The sequence below is a fragment of the Bos javanicus genome, chromosome X, assembly GCF_032452875.1.
Source record: "Bos javanicus breed banteng chromosome X, ARS-OSU_banteng_1.0, whole genome shotgun sequence".
NCBI classification, from domain to species: domain Eukaryota; kingdom Metazoa; phylum Chordata; class Mammalia; order Artiodactyla; family Bovidae; genus Bos; species Bos javanicus.
Window position 1 is genome coordinate 87,124,730 of NC_083897.1, and position 18,928 is coordinate 87,143,657.

The window sequence follows — 18,928 nt, forward strand, 5'->3', positions numbered from 1 at the left end:
TTTCACATGATGTACTCTGCATATAAGTTAAATAAGCAGGATGACAATATAAAGCCTTGACATACTCATTTCCTGATTTGGAATCAGTCGTTGTTCCATGTCCAGTTCTAACTGTTGCTTCTTGACATGCACACAAGACTTCCCAGGAGGCAGGTCAGGTGGTCTGGTATTCCCATCTCTTTCAGAATTTTCCAGAGTTTGTTGTGATCCACATACTCAAAGGCTTTGGTGTAATCAATAAGGCAGAACTAGATGTTTTCCTGGAACTCTCTTGCTTTTTTGATGATCCAATGGATGTTGGCAATTTGATCTCTGGTTCCTCTGCCTTTTCTAAATCCATCTTGAACATCTGGAAGTTCACAGTTCATGTACTAAGGAGACTAAAATTACCTGTAGGTAATCAGGGAAACTGGGCTTCCCTAGTAGCTCAGCTAGTAAGGAATCTACCTGCAATACAGGAGACCCCAGTTCAATCCCTGGGTTGGGAAGATCCCCTGGAGGAGGGCATGGCAACCCACTCTAATATTCTTGCCTGGAGAATCTGCATGGACAGAGGAGCCTGGCAGGCTACAGTCCATGCAGTTGCAAAGAGTCAGACACAACTGAGCTACTAAGCACAGCACAGCACAATCAGGGAAATCACTGTGAAACTATTAAAAAAGTCTTATGACATCCAGAAAAGAATTAAACATTCTATAAAGCCTCCTAACCCTTTTAAAGAATTTGCTCCTGTTTCTAGATTAACTGGCTCTTATTTCAATTAATTATTTTAAATCTTCATTCTAATTATTAAATGTGTAATAATTAAAGATTTAATAATTCTAATTATTAAATTAGCATTTCTCTTTAGAAACTGAAACTGTTGATTAGCCTAATTCACAGTATGTTTTCATTCAAATTATGTTTTATTCTATCTTCTTGCTAAAGATAAAAGTAGTCTGAAAAGCAGAGAATATCAGAATGAGAAGGGGCCTTGGACAATATCTATCCAATATGAGGACACTGGGGCCAAAGAGTTTGTGACTTGCTGAAGTCTCCAAACCCAGAAATGTATGAATCAGCACAAGAGTTCCCTGACGCCCACTCCAAAACTCTGCATCAACCAAGCTGCCTCAACAGGCCTCTTCTCCCTTCAACTGACAACAATAATCTTAGCTGTGTTTGTTCTACTACCTTTGCTTTATGTGGGAAAAGTTTAAAAAGGAGGGATCTGAATATACGTTTTTCTAAAGATAACAGAGTAAAAGTCAACTTCATCTTCTATTACAAAACTCAAAGATGGAAATGGGCTGGGGTTCTTCCCCTTTCCCCTACATCCTCTCTAGTATGAAGGACTTGGGTGGCCATTTCAAAACAGCCATTAGTGTGGTATTTACACTGGGTATCTTTCTCAGTTGCATTTAATTTCACAAATGTTTATGGAAATCCTATGCATTCTTATGAAGGGTTGAAAGGAAAGAGCTCACTAGAATTGCCATTAGGGACAGGGAGATGATGGGCATGTTTAATGTTCCAGGTTGAGAATAATTTTCTTTAAGGATTATGGCAGATCCAGAGAACAATAATTTTCAGAATGCAAGCTACACTCTATGACTGCAATCACTAACTGCAGTCAATAAATTGGGAAACGTAAATTGTAGAATATGGTAGAAAGAATCATGAAGAACTAAGAATAACTTCTGAACACTGAATATACAAGCTAAAAGAAAAATGAGAAACCAATCTTATTTTAAGAAAGAAACAATCTCATCCCTAAACCATAACAAGGATAAGAAACATAGTCAAGAAGAGATGGGAGTTGGAGAGAGGAGCTGAGTGGGATGTACAAGCGCAGTGCACCACTGGTGGCCCACATCAGTCTGACAAAGCTAAAAGGCTCAAGTTCAAATCTGGTTCCTTCTCTTCATCACAGTCCAAAAGTTTCCTAGCCAAACTGAGAACCAGGAATGTTATTGATGTTCTAGGAATTTGAAAATATTTCTCTTCACAAGGTCAAGACAGAATTGGAAAATCAAATACCACATCAGTTGTTTTTAATTAAATAAAGCAGTAAGAATTTTGCATTAAAAAAGAAAGATCATGTCAGGACCATAACAGCTCACCTTCCTCAGCATGTCGTTCTGCTCTACACTGTTGACCTTGCCGGGGCTGATTTCTCCTTTCAGGGTGTATTCAAAGAACTTCCCACTGACATTCACTAATAAGGTGCTGAAGGCCCTGTCTTCCTGAGTGCAGCTGAGTGACTTGTCATGACCACTGGTGGCAGTGGTGCCATACCTCAGGATCACCCCGACGATGAGTCCTGAAACAGAGCGGAAGAAAACATCAGGCCTGTGGAAGGACAGAGAGATTATTTTTTGGAGGCCAAGGAGAGGGTATGTATTTTAGGAACAACTCTACAGTCCTTCAGAAGGGTTAGGCATCCATCTATTCTGGTTTGGGTCCCTCAGCCACCAGGAGGACAAGGTAGGCCAGTACCTTTTAGGGTTATGATGGCACTCTTAGTATTCGGAACCACTAATAGTGTCTTACATCCCAGGATTTTGTGGGAGGAAGATGGGTGATAAGAGGCAAAGTTGTTTGCTGCCCAGCAGAACCACTGAGCTCTTTGATTTCTACCAGCAGCATCCCTCAGGCCATCCACAAGCAAGGACAAGGCCTCGAGAATTTCTAGTTGCTACAAAAGCAACTTATTTTGCCACACACCAGAGGAAGGGAAGAAAAGAAAAGAAAGGCTTTTGCTTAGGTCATTTCAAGTATTGGATATCATGGAGAAAATAATTATATCCCTTAGGGAGCCAAACACCACAGTGTAAATTTTCACAGTCATGATTCAGGAACTGGAGAGCTGGCTTCTTGAGGCTGCAGCATTGACACAGCTAGCATAATTAGCTGCAAGTCTTTCCATCACATTTTGTTCTTAGTAGGGTTTTCCCTTTATGAGGGAAAAAACAGCAAAACTGTGTGTAAGCATTTAATCCCATGAGTTATAAAGAAATGTTGCTCCCCTGGTCCTGGATATGAGTCACATATGCCCAAGTAAAAATGAGTGAAATGTGAAAAAAAAAAAAAACACACACAAATAACCACAAGACACTTTCTATAATTCTCTCTTAGGAGGAAAATTTCAGATTTCTCTTTAAATTCAGTTGTTAGAAATATTAAGAGAGAGAATGGTACAATGTTCCTCCCATCTCATTTTGCCATTAAAGGAGAAAGTTATATGAGAAAAACAAAGAACAATGTTTACTATATCCCATGTATAATGTGCTTCCCTGGTGGTAAAGAGTGCTTCAGATGGTAAAGAGTCTGCCTGTAGTGTGCAAGACCCGGGTTTGATCCCTGGGTCAGGAAGATCCTCTGGACAAGGAAATGGCAACCCACTTCAGTATTCTTGCCCGGAAAATCCCATGGACAGAGGAGCCCAGTGGACTACACTTCATGGGATCGCAAAGAGTCTGACACAGCTGAGCAACTTCAATTCACTTCATTTCATGTATAATGTTCTACAATGTCTCTTATCATCAAGATATATAAGAACTCACAAGACATTGTTGAAGAACAAATAATATATAAAATCCAGAAAGATATAGTTCTTTAAGTCACACACTGTGCTCTATTGTTTTATTATTGATGTTATTATTAATATTAAAGACTTGTTCTAACATAATTGAACTTTGTGAAAAAATAAAGTTGTAAATTTTTACTCCAAATTTAAAATGAGGTTCTTAAAAATCTCAGCTTGAGACCTTGGTCTCTACCATCCAGAAGGTACACACGTGGTGTACATTTGGCAGCCAAATAGACTGGAATCCTGGGCAATCTTTTTGTCTGGCTTGGCTGTGCCAACTCTCAGGAAAATTTGTCATAAGAGCTGTCCATAAGGGGCCTTTTTCATCTTTACTTTCATTGTGTCCACCTGTACAACCAAGGTCCTTTATTTTTTAAACTATTTTGGGGAGTAAACCTTCTAGATTTTGTGAAGGTTGCATCCTATGTACTCTCTTGTGCAGGAGGCTCTTGCATGTTTTTGGTGTGAGTCACTATTAAGGTATATCTCATCAATGGCCAGAGGATGGATTCTTTAAACTGGTGAAACTTCTAAATTGGCAAATTTTTAGCTTTCATTATAAACAGCTATTTTATTGGTACCTATGAAAAACAAATTAGATCATGGATAAAAAAAAAACATTAGATTGTTAATTAGGTTGATTGATTAATAGGAAAATAAGAACATAAGAAAAACTATACAGATTTCTTTATAACAAGGTGAAAATTTTAAAGGGACTCATCCCAAAAGGATAAAAATCCTTAGATGGTTATCAAGAAATAAGATAAAGAAAATAGATATTAATGGGATCAAAACAAAATGTTTTGATACAACACTACTATGGAGCCCTATATTGAGGTCACAGGACAAAAATCTCTAGAATTGACCAAGCCCCATAGCAACTGTTGCCATGAGCCCTCCTGACCTAAATTTAAATTAGCCTGTTCCCTGACTTCATATTAGGTAAAATATTCACCATATAGCTTTCTGACCAATCACCTAATGCCACCCTTCTAGCAGGAATTTTCTTCATCTCGAGGCTACAAAATTGACCACTAGCCTGTGAAATGGGTCAACTCTCCCTGGTCTGTCAGAAAGTCAGATGCTATGTTTGCAGCACCCTTCACTATCTTCGTTCTTTGTTCTCAATAAACTCACTCTCTTCTGAAATACTTTGTGTCTGGAAATTCTTTTCTAAGCCACACACAGACCACAACAACTATCTAAGGTTGGATGGGCCAGAAGGACCCTCCCCACTACTGGTCCCCAACATTAAAGGGCCCCAAACAGTTCAGTTCAGTCACTTAGTCATGTCCAACTCTTTGCGACCCCATGGACTGCAGCACACCAGGCTTCCCTGTCCATCACCAACTCCCGGAGCTCTCTCAAACTCATGTCCATCGAGTCAGTGATGCCATCCAACCATCTCATCCTCTGTCGTCCCCTTCTCCTGCCTTCAATCTTTCCCAGCATCAGGGTCATTTCCAATGAGTCAGTGCTTCGCATCAGGTAACCAAAGTATTGGAGCTTCAGCATCAGTCCTTCCAATACACACACACACACACACACACACACACACATACACACACATGTATATGCTTTTAACCCAACTGTAAGTCAATTTTTACCCAATGTGTAACCAGGCCTCTGACAAAATTAATGATGACTACACGTCTTGACGTGGTCATTCACACATTTAACTCTATATAGAATTAATTGTAATAGTGCAACTCTAGATGTGGGAATAAGCAACAAAGAAAATACTTCCTGGATCATAATAGACTAGCAAAACAGAAGATCCAGAGAATTTTAGGTTATAAACAGGGCTTAATCCAAAACTTAGCACACTGAGCAGCCTATCAACATAATTCTCATCTGATCTAGGAATTGGCCCTCTTAGCACCATGGGACAAATTAACTGGTCAAGAAATGCCTCCTAAAACTTGGTCTAATTTACATCCAACAGGAAGTGCTGTGAACTACAACAAAAAAAATGTTGCCTGCAATTCTAGTAAACAAAGAATATTTCAGATCAAAGAAACCACCACCACCACCCCTCAAGGTGCACCCTGGAGAGAAGTTAGATGGAGAAAAATAGGCTATGTGTCTCGATAGTTAAGATGCATATCAAATGAATAATTTCAATGAGCCCAGACTCTTACATCTTCCCATACATAGATAAGCATTAAATTCATTAACTTGAGAGGTCTGGGTTTTGTGATTAGCAGTAATTTTTTGATGTTATTCCTGGGCTGTATAGCTGTCAGCAAGCTTCCTGAATAAAACACGTTTTTCTTCAGTCAACAAAGTCTTCATCAGGAAACTAAAATAAGTCATTTATAAAAGGCTGTCCTCCCAAATCAATACCTGCTTCACATAACTCACTGTGTTTACTCGTTATTAGCAAAGCTAACTATAAAGCTAAACCATGATAGGACAGGGTCTTCACAATGACTAACAAAAGAGGAGGTATAATATTGTGATTTATAATAAGAAATATATATTTGGTTTTCGTCCCAGTTTCCTGGTACACAGCACCTAAAACCCCTGGAATCCCTAAGGCTCTAAGTGTCTCTTTGTATGCTAATGAGATGACTGATAGCTGGGGGCTCCCAGATTAGCCTCTGAATGGGGGCTGCTTGCCAAGGGAATCAACCAGTTGATTAGAGAGTTGGAACTTTTAAAGCCACCCAACCCCTGAGCTCCAGGCAGGGAAGAGGTCCTAGAGGTTAAATTGATCATTAATGACCAATGATTTAGTTAACTATACCAATGTAATGAAACCTCTGTAAAAATCCCCAGAGTACACAGGTTCGGAGAGCTTCTGGACTGGTGAACACATGAGGGCAGAGAAGAGCAGCTGACGGAAACTCCGTGCCTACTCCTACATAACATGCCTCATCCATCTCTCCCATATGGCTGTTTCTGAATTATATCCTTCTCTAATAAATCAGTAATACAGTAAGTAAACAGGTTTCCTGAGTTCTTTGATCTATTCTAGCAAATGATCAAAGCCAAGGAGGGGAACATGGGAACCTCTGACTTACAGTCAGTTGGTCAGAAGTTGGATTTATGACTAACCTCTGAAGTGAGAGGGGCAGAGGTTTTGTGAGGCCTGTGGGATCTGATGATACATCCGGGTAGATAGTGTCAGAGAGTTAAACTGTGGATACTCAGTCGGTATTCGCTTGAGAGCTGGAGAATTGCTTGGTGTGAGAAAATTCCCACACATGTGGTCACAGAAGTGTCTAGTGAGGGTACTGAGAACAGAAGGGATACAGGAGATTTTTCTTTATAGGAGGTTTATATTTGCAGACAAATTCCTCTACTACAGGAAATGTCCTTGAAGTCTCTCTCAGTAATCATCACCATCATACCTAGAAGTGTTATTAGATGATGAATACTGTTTTTACATACTTATAAAATCTTACCCTCCCTACCTGGGCCCAAGGTGCCTATGTTAAACATGTTATGGTGACAATAAAGATGATGATGCTGCCCCCTTGTGTTAAAACATGACAACAACAGTCTGCTAATTCAAGATAGAGTTTGAGTAACTCCTTAAAACATCTACATTCATATTTATTACCACTGTACTCCATGGCACTAAAGGACAGTCACTGCTACATTAAGTTCACATGTGACATCTTCCACTTCAAGAAATAATAAGATATTAGGAGTATTAGGAGTGTAGAGGGATAGCTTAGAAAGAATATAATAAAGACTTAGAAAAAACATGAATGGCATATTTCCATCTTCTAGACATGGAAGACATCCCCCGACAGGAAACTATAAAGAGATCATAACTACAAGGAATTAGGATTTGACACTAGATATTTTTCAAAGCTTAGAAAGTTCAATATTACCCCAAAAATGATGGAAAGCAATGGAAGCATTAATGACTTTACTGGATCAACATCATAATGTTCAAGATTACAAACAGCAATAATCTATGAGTGTGGGCCAGAAAAACAGCACATGTCAGCTGATGAAAAGAGACTCACTGATTTCACAGGTATATGACTAATGCTAGGAAAAAAATTAGTTCTGAACTTTTATGGAAAGCAAATATAGATGAAATCCCTTTGACATCTGAGGTGGTTTAAAGCAGCCTGATGAACTACAGAGGTGCAAAAATTCAAAACTTTTTCAGTAGAAAAAAATCCAAAACTATTTCAAACTTTTGAGTATGAAAAAAAATTCCTGTATTTATTAATTGTGCTGATGGTGTACAACTGCCAGATTTTCTAATGTTTAAAAGAAACACCTAACCAAAAAAAGAGCCCTATATACAGTTTATGAATGTACCCCATTGATGGTATGAGGAAGGAACTTAATTATGGACAAAGTATGGTTCAAAAATTCTATAAGGCCATAAAAGAAACTAGCCTCCATTCTGTGACTGAGTTTGTCAGGAAGACAGTTGAACAAATTGACACTCAGCTGTAATTCTAGACAACTATCCACCTGCTGCAATATTTAAGTGTCTCCATCAATAAGCCTTTGTTAAGGAATTGGGAACAGGTGCATGGATGCCCTGTTCTCTAATGAGACTCCACCTCCCCTTATATGAGCTACTAGGAGCAGACGATCATCAGTAGGGTTTGGCCACCACTATGGGGATTTTTACAGCACTGTAGAAGTTGTTCTGAGTTCTAAGGCTTCATCTGAAGTTCTGAGAAAACAAAATGTCCCATTCCACATTCCATTACACAGTGTCTGAAGAGAGTGATAACTATTTCTAATTGAGCAAATTAAGAGAATGCAATGGATCCCAGCAGTGACAATGATTTTTCAGATTTGGGAGTCATTCAAGTGACTCTGGTTTTGAGAATGTACGTTACAGCCTTTTCAATATCCTTTTTTACTTGTTCTACTACTTACACAGCTGTGTTATTCACTGATATATTCATTTCAAGGAGAATTCATTTAAAATATTTTTATTACTAGTTTTGGGTATGTAGTGAAATAACTTTTTAAAGACAATTTTATTGACGTACAATTTAAATAACATAACATTCCCCATTTTAAGTGTACAATTCAATGATTTTATTAAATTCAGAGTTGTACATTTGGAGCATTTCCTTTGGCAGTCACTCTGTTTCCCACTCCCACCCCCATGCAACTACTGATCTATCTTCTCTCTATAGATTTGACTTTTCTGGACATTTCATAGAAAAGAAATCATACAATATGTAATCTTTTGTATCTGGCTTCTTTCTCTCAGCATAATCTTTTCAGGGCTCACCCATGTGGAAGGAAGATATTAATACTTCATTACTTTTTTATTGTTGAATAGTATTTCACTGTATGGATATAACATATCTTGTTTATTCACCAGTTGATGAGCATTTGTATCGGTTCCATTTTTCTGCTATTATGAGTAATGCTGCTATCAACTTTTGCATACAAGTCTGGATAGACATATGCTTCCATTTCTCTATTGTAAACACCTAGGAGTGGAACCACTATGACATATGGTGAATCTATACTTATTACTTTAAGAAACTGTTGAAGAGTTTTCAGTTGGAAAACTGTATACCATTTTATACAATTCATATCCCCACCAGCAAGGTATCAGAGTTACTTTATTTACAGAGTTTATTTACATGCTCTAAACTCTTTCTTATTGTCTTTTCATTGTATCTATTTTAGAGAGTGTTAAGTGGTATCTCACTGTGGTTTTAATTTGGATTTCCCTAATGCCTAATGATGTCAAGCATATTTTTATGTGCTTATGGATCATCTGTGTATCTTCTTTGGTGAAACGTCTATTAATTCAAATCTTTTGCCATGTTTAAATTAGATTCTCTTATTGAATTATAACAGACCTTGGTGTATTCTGATACAAGTTCTTATTGAATATATGATTTGAAAATATTTTCTTCCAGTCTGTGACTTGTTTTTTCTTTTCTTTCTTTTTTTAAACTTTCTTGATGCTGTCTTAAAATGTTTCTTACTTTTAATATTGTCTTAACAATAAAATGGACTTTTTCCCTTTGTGTGTACACTTCTATGAATCTTTAAATTTTATTTTTTATTGAGGTAACATTGGTTTATAACATTATATATATTTCATAGGTACAACACTATATCTGTACTTCTGTATACAATACAGCATAGATTCACATAAGCACTACCACAATCAGGATACCAAACAGTTCTATCACTCCCAGAAAAAATCCCTTGTACTATATCCCTTGACAGTTACACCTTCACCTTACCTAAAACAGCAAGAGTCATTGATTTGTTTCCCATTACTAGAGTTTTGTTGTTTCAAGATTCAGTTCAATTCAGTTGCTCAGTCGTGTCCAACTCTTTGCAACCTCATGGACTGTAGCACCCCAGGTTTCCCTGTCCATCACCAACTCCCGGAGCTTACGCAAATTCATGTCCATCGAGTCAGTGATGCCATCTAACCATCTCATCCTCTGTTGTCCCCTTCTCCTGCCTTCAGTCTTTCACAGCATCAGGGTCTTTTCCAATGAGTCAGCTCTTCACATCAGGTGGCCAAAGTATTGGAGTTTCAGCTTCAGCATCAGTCCTTCCAAAGAATATTCAGGACGATTTCCTTGAGGATTGGCTGGTTGGATCTCCTTGCAGTCCAAGGGACTCTCAAGAGTCTTCTCCAGCACCACAGTTCAAAAGCATCAATTCTTCAGTGCTCAGCTTTCCTTATGGTCCAACTCTCACATCCATACATGACTACTGGAGAAACCATAGCTTTGACTAGATGGACTTTTGTTGGCAAAGTAATGTCTCTGCTTTTTAATATGCTGTCCAGGTTGGTCATGGCTTTCTTCCTAAGAGCAGGTGTCTTTTAATTTCATGGCTGCAGTCACCATCTGCAGTGATTTTGGAGCCCAGAAAAATAAATTCTCTCACTGTTTCCATTATTTCCCCATCTATTTGCTGTGAAGTGATGGGACCGGATGCCATGATCTTCATTTTCTGAATGTTGAGTTTTAAGCCAATGTTTTCACTCTCCTCTTTCACTTTCATCAAAAGGCTCTTTAGTTCTTCTTCACTTTCTGCCATAAGGGTGGTGTTATTTGCATATCTGAGGTTATTGATATTTCTCCCAGCAATCTTGATTCCAACTTGTGCTTCATCCAGCCCAGTGTTTCTCATGATGTACTCTGCATATAAGTTAAATAAGCAGAGTGACAATATACCACCTTGACATACTCCTTTCCTGATTTGGAACCAGTCTGTTGTTCCATGTCCAGTTCTAACTGTTGCTTCTTGACCTGCATACAGATTTCTCAGGAGGTCAGGTGGTCTGGTATTCCCATCTCTTGAAGAATTTTCCATAGTTTGTTGCAATCCACAAAGTGAAAGGCTTTGTTGTAGTCAATAAAACAGAAATAGGTGTTTTTCTGGAACTCTTGTGCTTTTTTGATGATCCAACCGATCTTGGCAATTTGATCTCTGGTTCCTCTGCCTTTTCTAAATCCATCTTGAACATCTGGAAGTTCATGGTTCACATGCTGTTGAAGCTCAGCTTGGAGAATTTTGAGCATTACTTTGCTAGCATGTGAAATGAGTGCAATTGTGTGGTAGTTTGAACATTATTTGGCATTGCTTTTCTTTGGGACTGTAATGAAACCTGATTTTTTCCAGTCCTGTGTCCACTGCTGAGTTTTCCAAATTTGCTGGCATATTGAGTGCAGCACTTTCACAGCATCATCTTTGAGAATGTGAAATAGCTCAACCGGTATTCCATCACCTCCACTAACTTTGTTCGTAGTGATGCTTTGTTCATAGTGATGCTTTTTGTAGTGATGTTTTTCAAGGTTAAATAGAGTCAAACTATGTGACCTTTTGAGACTAGCTTCTCTTGCTTAGCCAAATATCTAACTTCATTACTTTTTACTGTTGAGTAATATTCCATTGTGTGAATACACTACAGTTTATCCACTAACCTGCTGAGGGACATCTGATTTGTTTATAACTTTTGGCTATCACAAATAAGGCTGCTATGAACATTCGTGAACACGGTTTTATATGAACATGTTTTCACTTCTCTCGGGCAAATACACAGAGTAGGATTGCTCAGTTATTGGGCAAGCATATGTTTAACTTTATAAGAGTTGGCCAAATCATTTCCCAGAGTTTCTATACCATATTCGCAATAATCCACCCACCCCCCAAGCAAGGTTTGAGAGTTCTAGTTGCTCTGAATCTGAAAACTCTTGACAATACAACAGAAAATCTGCAAATAGCCAATCAGCCAGCCTGGGAGTAATGCTACTCTGACAGAGGTAGATTTTAACAAAAGAAATAAAGTGAGTTTGTAGCCCTTCAAGACAAATGTTCTGTCTTGCTTTCCTTAGTATGCTGCTAAGTCACTTCAGCCGTGTCCGACTCTGTTCGACCCCATAGATGGAAGCCCACAAGGCCCCGCTGTCCCTGGGATTCTCCAGGCAAGAACACTGGAGTGGGTTGCCATTTCCTCCTCCAATTCATGAAAGAGAAAAGTGAAAGTGAAGTCGCTCAGTCGTGTCCGACTCTTAGCAACCCCATGGACTGCAGCCTACCAGGCTCCTCCGTCCATGGGATTTTCCAGCCAAGAGTACTGGAGTGGGGTGCCATTGCCTTCTCCCTTCCTTAGTATACGTGACACTAAAATAGTGAAGATCAGGCCCATCAGCTAAGAGTTCAACCTCCAATTCAATGCCCCTCTTTTTCAATAGCTGAAATTCCAAAGATTTGATTAAAACCAACATGGGACAGGTTTATGTAGTTCAAAATATACCATCAATTCTAAATAGTTTCCCCAAATGTGTAATGTTACAGTTAAGAACAAGAGGAAGAAAATGACTTTAGGTTTTAGATATCTACTTGGAAAAACAAGACATGGAAAAATCACTATATTGTCCCATGAAGTTCTTAGGACACCAGGAACATCTTTCCATCACTTCTGTGCTGCACAGCATTTCTCTGTGGGTGACCAGATACCACATACCTTCTGACAATATTTAAAAACTGGAGATACCCACTCTAGTATATAATGGAAGAGTGGGAGAGTCTTTCATTGAAAACTAGGAACCAAGGAGGCAGACTTGGACTCAGTGACTGAACTTTTAACTATAGGAGTCCAATATGGTAAGCAAGTGTAAATAGATTACATTTGCCTTGTTCTAGGTGGGGCCTCTGCTGGCTCAACACCTCTAGGGCCTGGAGGGATTATTTCTGCCTAATCCAGGGCTACAGTCTCAGGAAGCCATTTTGTCGTACCTAAACCACACTCTCCAAGCTCTACCTATCTGGCTCCTTTATCTCCCAAATGGTTCCATTTTGATAGCAGACAGAGTATCACTAATTGAACCCCTCAAATCCCAAGCAATATGGATGACCACTTAAAGTCTTAACCATATTTTCTTTAAAATGCTTTCAAAATGGAATTCAAAGATGCTTGAAAAAATAATGGGAGGCCAGTAGATTCCTGGATTAGGTCTAAGGACTTTAGGTCAGGTATATGAAGATTTATTTGATTCTGTCTCACACTCTGACATTTCTCAAAATCAAGGACAGTAAACCCGTGGCTGAGTCATCACTCAACACATTTTACTTGCTGTTTTGTGCGTTCTCCAATTTAATTAAAACACACTAATCAAATTCACATCAACTGCCAAAGGACTACCAATGTTACCACAGCAATTTATCACCATTTTCCTGACCCATTCGCCACTCTTTAAAGGTCTAGGACAAGACTTTCAGCTAAACATTAGCTACCCTTTGAAATAAATTAATCAATCCTTCCTCTGAGCCTCTGCCTGGAACTCTGTTCCCACTCTCTGCTCCCTACCATCTTCACTGGATTAACTCCTACTCACCCTTCAAGTCACAATGTAGATATCATTTCTTCCAGGCAGAGAAGCCCATCCTGATACCTCAGGACTGGGATGTATTCTTCACAGTCAGGGTTGCCCTCACAGATTTCAACATGAAAGAGGCTTCCTGGAATTGTTCAGGGCACAACGAACACAACCATACATGGCAATCCATCTCATCATGCATTTCCAAAACAGTCTCTGGTAGAGAACAGTTATCAGAACAATGATTGCACTACACTGGGACTGCCACTTAAGTGCCTGACCCTCACCCTGAAGGTTAATTTTCCTGAAGGCAATGTGCAATGAGCACTCACCTCCCATCCCTGCAATCTGACCACTACAATCACTGAATAAACGACAATACATTACGGAGATGTTAGCCAACAGCCTTGTATTAACAAGGACATTTGAGTTTTAAGAACCTTTAGTTCTGACTCCTATTTTCAACCTCCTACCTGCCATTAAATTCAAGGGTGCCAAACTTTATTAGCCTTTATAATTTGGCTCAAATTAATAAATAAAAGTCAAGTACTCTTATAGGATAAAAAGTCTTCAATGAGGGACTTCCTTGGTGGTACAGTGGCTAAGACCGTGTGCTCCCAATGCAGAGGGCCCAGGTTTGATCCCTGGCTGGGGAACTAGATCCCTCATGCCACAACTAAGAGTTCACATGTTCTGCGACTAAGACCCGGTACAGCCAAATAAATAACTGGCAAAAAAAAAAAAAAAACCCTCCAATGATTTTGAGGCATATTACAGAATCTACTTCCTAGAAGCCCTGCAATCAAACAACACTGCAAATAAACAAATGCACTAATCACAGCTATCTTAGAGAGCCATGGAACTGGAACACACAATAGCAACCACATTTGCTGCTCTAGTTACTCCAATTACTAAGGAATGGTTGAGCTTTAACTAAAATAAATGCAAATATAGAGGCATACACAAGTGAAAAGGGAGGGTTCTGAGAGCACACAGTAAAATAAATGAATAAAACAGAGCTTGTACATACTTACTTCACTTTTTGTTTGTGATGCCATATTAAGAAAAAAAAAATATTTAAGAATTCACCTGAATTCAAACGATATAGTCACGGCTATGTTTTTTTCCAGTAGTCATGTATGGATGTGAGAGTTGGACCATAAAGGCTGAACATCAAAGAATACATGCTTTCGAACTGTGGTGTTGGAGAAGACTCTTGAGAGTCCCTTGGGCAGCAAGGAGATCAAACTGGTCAATCCTAAAGGAAATCAGTTCTGACTATTCATTGGAAGGACTGATGCTGAAGCTCCAATAACTTTGGCCACCTGATCTGAAGAGCTGACTCATTGGGAAAGACCCTAATGTTGGGAAAGATTGAAGGCAGGAGGAGAAGGGGACGACAGAGGAGGAGATGGCTGGATGGCTTCACTGACTCAGTAGAATAAGTTTGAGAAAACTCCGGGAGTTGGTGATGGACAGGGAAGCCTGGCATGCTGTAGTCCATTGGGTTACAAAGAGCTGGACATGACTGAGTGACTGAACAACAACAACCAACCAAATAAACTATCTGCAATGGACTCACTGTGTCCTCTTCAACTCCATATACTGAAGCCCTAACCCCCAAAGTGACTGTATTTCGAGACTGGGCTTTTAGCAGGTAATTAAGGTTAGATAAGGTCATAAGGGTAGGGTCTTAATCCAATAGAATCAGTGGCCATTTAAGAAAAAGGAAGAGAGATCTTTCTGTGTGTGCACACACACAGAGGAAAGGCCAAGTGAGCACACAGTGAAAAGGTAGCTTATCCACAAGGCAGGAAGAAAGGCCTCACCAGGATCCAACCCTGCCAGCACCTGGATCTCAGCCTTCCAGCCTGTGAGAAGATACATTTCTACTGTTTAAGCCACCCAGTCTGTGGCATTTTGTTACAGCAGTCCAAGCATATGAATGCACCATCTTTTTGAGAAACTGTAGGTGGCTTCTCTGGACCATCAGCAATATCTCTACAGCTAACTCACATCCCAACCTCCCAACTAGGAAACATGTCCTTCTCAGATTAGAACATCCCAATGTTAACAGTAATATAGGGTCCCTAAACCCTGTTCAGAGATGTTTCCAGCTTATTTGTTTTGCTTTTCTCATACCATTACCACAATGAGTATTCTTAATCTTCCAAAGAAGACTCACAATACTGGCCTTCTGACATGAAGTCCCACTTTTGTACAAAGTATTATGCTATGTCACAAACCAAGAAATTACCATACCTCTGTCCTCCCTGATCAAACATCATAGGATCATATCCAAGTTTAATATTCATTAATGCTTTTAAAATATCACACACTTGGGACGATGATGAAAATGTGCTTAGAACTTTAGTCACAGGCACACAGTACATAATTTTTTATTTAGATGACTAATCAAAAATACTGGAGTGGGCTGCCATTCCCTTGTCCAGGGGATCTTCCTGACCTAGGGATTAAACCAGAGTCTCCTGCACAACAGCAGATTCTTTAACTGAGAGACCAGGGAAGCCCAAGACGACTAATACAACAATTCAAAAAAGTGGGACAAACATTTAAGTTCAAATTTATTAATTACATATACTAATCAGATCACTATAAGAAGGCCATAGGGCATCCTTGGAGTAGGTGCTGAGTCTCTTGTTTCCTAGAGCTGCTCTAGAACCTGCAAAGGAGAGGCTGTTCAGCCTGGGGCCCATCTATCTCCTGCCTCAAACTAAAGACAAAACATAAAGCCCAGAAGTTGAGAGCTATATTTTATTCAGTGGACAAAGCTGAGGACTTAACCCTGGGACACAGCATTTAAGAGATCAATCCCTGAGCCTGTGGACTGGAAGCACTGACCCCAAGACCCTACCAGAGAACTAACCCCTAAGGAGTATCAAATAGTGAGAACTCACACAAAGGAAATCACTTGAATATAAGACCCAGCATCTCACAACCACCAGTAGCACCGCATGCAGGATGCCTCATCTAAACAACAAACAAAACAAAAACACAAACCCAATCATCATCAGACAGGATTACCACCTCACTCACCCTTGCCCATCAGAGGAAAAACAAACAAACCTACAAAAACTCAGCACAAATCTCACCCTATACAAAGCTCACACAAACCACTGGACCAACCTTAGGAGGGCAGAAACCAAAAGGAAGAAAGAATTCAACCTTCTTCAAGGAAAAAATTCAACTTTGCTTGAAGCCTGGGGAAAGGAGACCTCAAACACAATAAGTTAAAAATATAATGAAAAGGCATAGAAATCCTGCACAAATGAAGAAACAAACTAGAAACACAGAAGTCCAAATAAATGAAGAGTATTTCCTAGTTTGCCTATTTCGGCAAACTACCTGAAAAAGAATTCAGGCACATGATAGTAAAGAAGATCAAAAACCTTGAAAACAAAATGGAGAAAATGCAATAATCAATTAACAAAGACCTAGAAGAATTAAAGAGTAAACATGCAGAGACTAACAACAGAATTACTGAAATTAAAAATACTCTAGAAGGAATCAATAGCAGAATATCTGCAGCACAATGAATCAGTGAGCTGGAAGATAAAATAGTGGAAATAACTTCTGAAGAGCAGAATAAAGTAAAAAGAATGAAAAGAACTGAGGATAGTTTCAGAGACCTCTGGGAACTGAGGATAGTTTCAGAGACCTCTGGGACCAATCACCAGCATTCGAATTATAGGGGTCCCAGAAGAAGAAAAGAGAAAGAAAGGGTATGAGAAAATTTTTGAAGAGATTAGAGTTGAAAATTTCCCCAACATGGAAACGGAAATAGCCAATAAAGTCCAAGAGGCACAAAGAGTCCCATACAGGATAAACCCAAGAAGAAACACACCAAGACACATACTAATCAAACAAACAAAGACTAAACACAAAGAAAGAATATTAAAAGCAGCAAGGGAGAAGCAACAAGTAACATACAAGGGAAACCCCATATGCTTAACAGCTGATCTTTCAGCAGAAACTCTGCAGGCCGGAAGTGAATAGCAGGATATATTTAAAGTACTGAAAGGGAAAAAAAATCTATAACCAAGATTACTGTACTCAGCAAGGATCACATTCAAAATTGATGGAGAAATAAAAAGCTTTTCAGACAAGCAAAAGTTAAGAGAATTCAGTACCACCAAACCAGCTTTGCAACAAATCTTAAAGGGACTTATATAGTCAAGAAATACAACAAAAGAAAAAAGATCTACAAAATCAATCCCAAACAATTAAGAAAATGGCAATAGGAAGATACATATCAATAATTACTTTAAAAGCAAATGGATTAAATGCTCCAACCAAGAGACACAGACTGGCTGAATGGATACAAAAACAAGATATATATATATATATATGCTGTCTACAAGAAACCCACTTCAGACCTCAAGACACATATAAACTGAAAGAGAGAGGATGGAAAAATATATTCCAGGAAAATGGGAAGCCAGAGAAAGCTGGAGTACCGATCCTCATATCAGACAAAATAGACCTTAAAATAAAGATGATTACAAGAAATAAGCAAGGACACTACATAATGATTAAGGGATCAATCCAAGAGCAAGACACAACAATTGTAAATATCTATGCACCCAACATAGGAGCTCAATACATAAGACCAACACTAACAGACATAAAAGGAGAAATTAACAGTAACACAATAATAGTAGGAGACTTTAATATCCCACTCACAGCAATGGACAGGTCATCAAAACAGAAAATTAATAAGGAAATACAAGTCTTAAATGATACATTAGGGGAAATGGATGTTATTGATATCTTCAGGACATTCCATCCAAATGCAGAAGAAGACACCTTCTTCTCAAGTGCACATGGAACATACTCCAGGACAGACCACATCTTGGGTCACAAATCAAACCTCAGTAAATTTAAGAAAATTGAACTCATATCAAGCATCTTCTCTGACCATATTATGAGACTAGATATGAATTACAAGAAAAAAAAACTGCAAGAAACACAAACACGTGGAGATTAACCAGCATGTTTCTAAATAACCAACAGGTTGCTGAAGAAATCAAAAGGGAAATCAAAAACTTTCTAGAAACAAATCACAATAAAACATGACAACTCAAAACCTATGGGATGCAAAAAAAGCAGTTCTAAGAGGGACGTTTATAGCAATACAATTCTACCTCAAAAAATGAGAAAAACATCAAATATACAACCTAAAAGTGGTGGTACATATACACAGTAGAATATTACTTAGCAATTAAACGGAATGCATTTGAGTCAGTTCCAATGAGGTGGATGAACCTAGAACCTATTATACAGAGTGAAGTGAGTCAGAAAGAGAAAGATAAATACCATAATTTAACACACATATAGCAAACACCCTCTTCCAACAACACAAGAGAAGACTCTACACATGGACATCACCAAATGGCCAACACAGAAATCAGATTGATTATATTTTTTGCAGCCAAAGATGGAGAAGCTCTATACAGTCAGCAAAAGCAAGACCGGGAGCTGAATGTGGCTCAGATCATGAGCTCCTTATTGGCAAATTCAGACTTAAATTGAAAAA

General features: G+C 38.8%; 1 protein-coding gene across 5 annotated transcripts in view; it reads right to left on the minus strand.

Annotated features, from left to right (window-relative positions):
- The window catches only part of SLC9A7 (solute carrier family 9 member A7), a 185,961-nt gene that overhangs the window by 83,725 nt on the left and 83,308 nt on the right, over positions 1–18,928 (minus strand). For all 5 annotated transcript variants that reach the window (XM_061409873.1, XM_061409872.1, XM_061409869.1 and 2 more), the window contains exon 2: positions 2,103–2,302. In XM_061409873.1, coding sequence (XP_061265857.1) covers positions 2,103–2,302 — 200 coding nt within the window. The remainder of the gene's footprint in view (positions 1–2,102; positions 2,303–18,928) is intronic.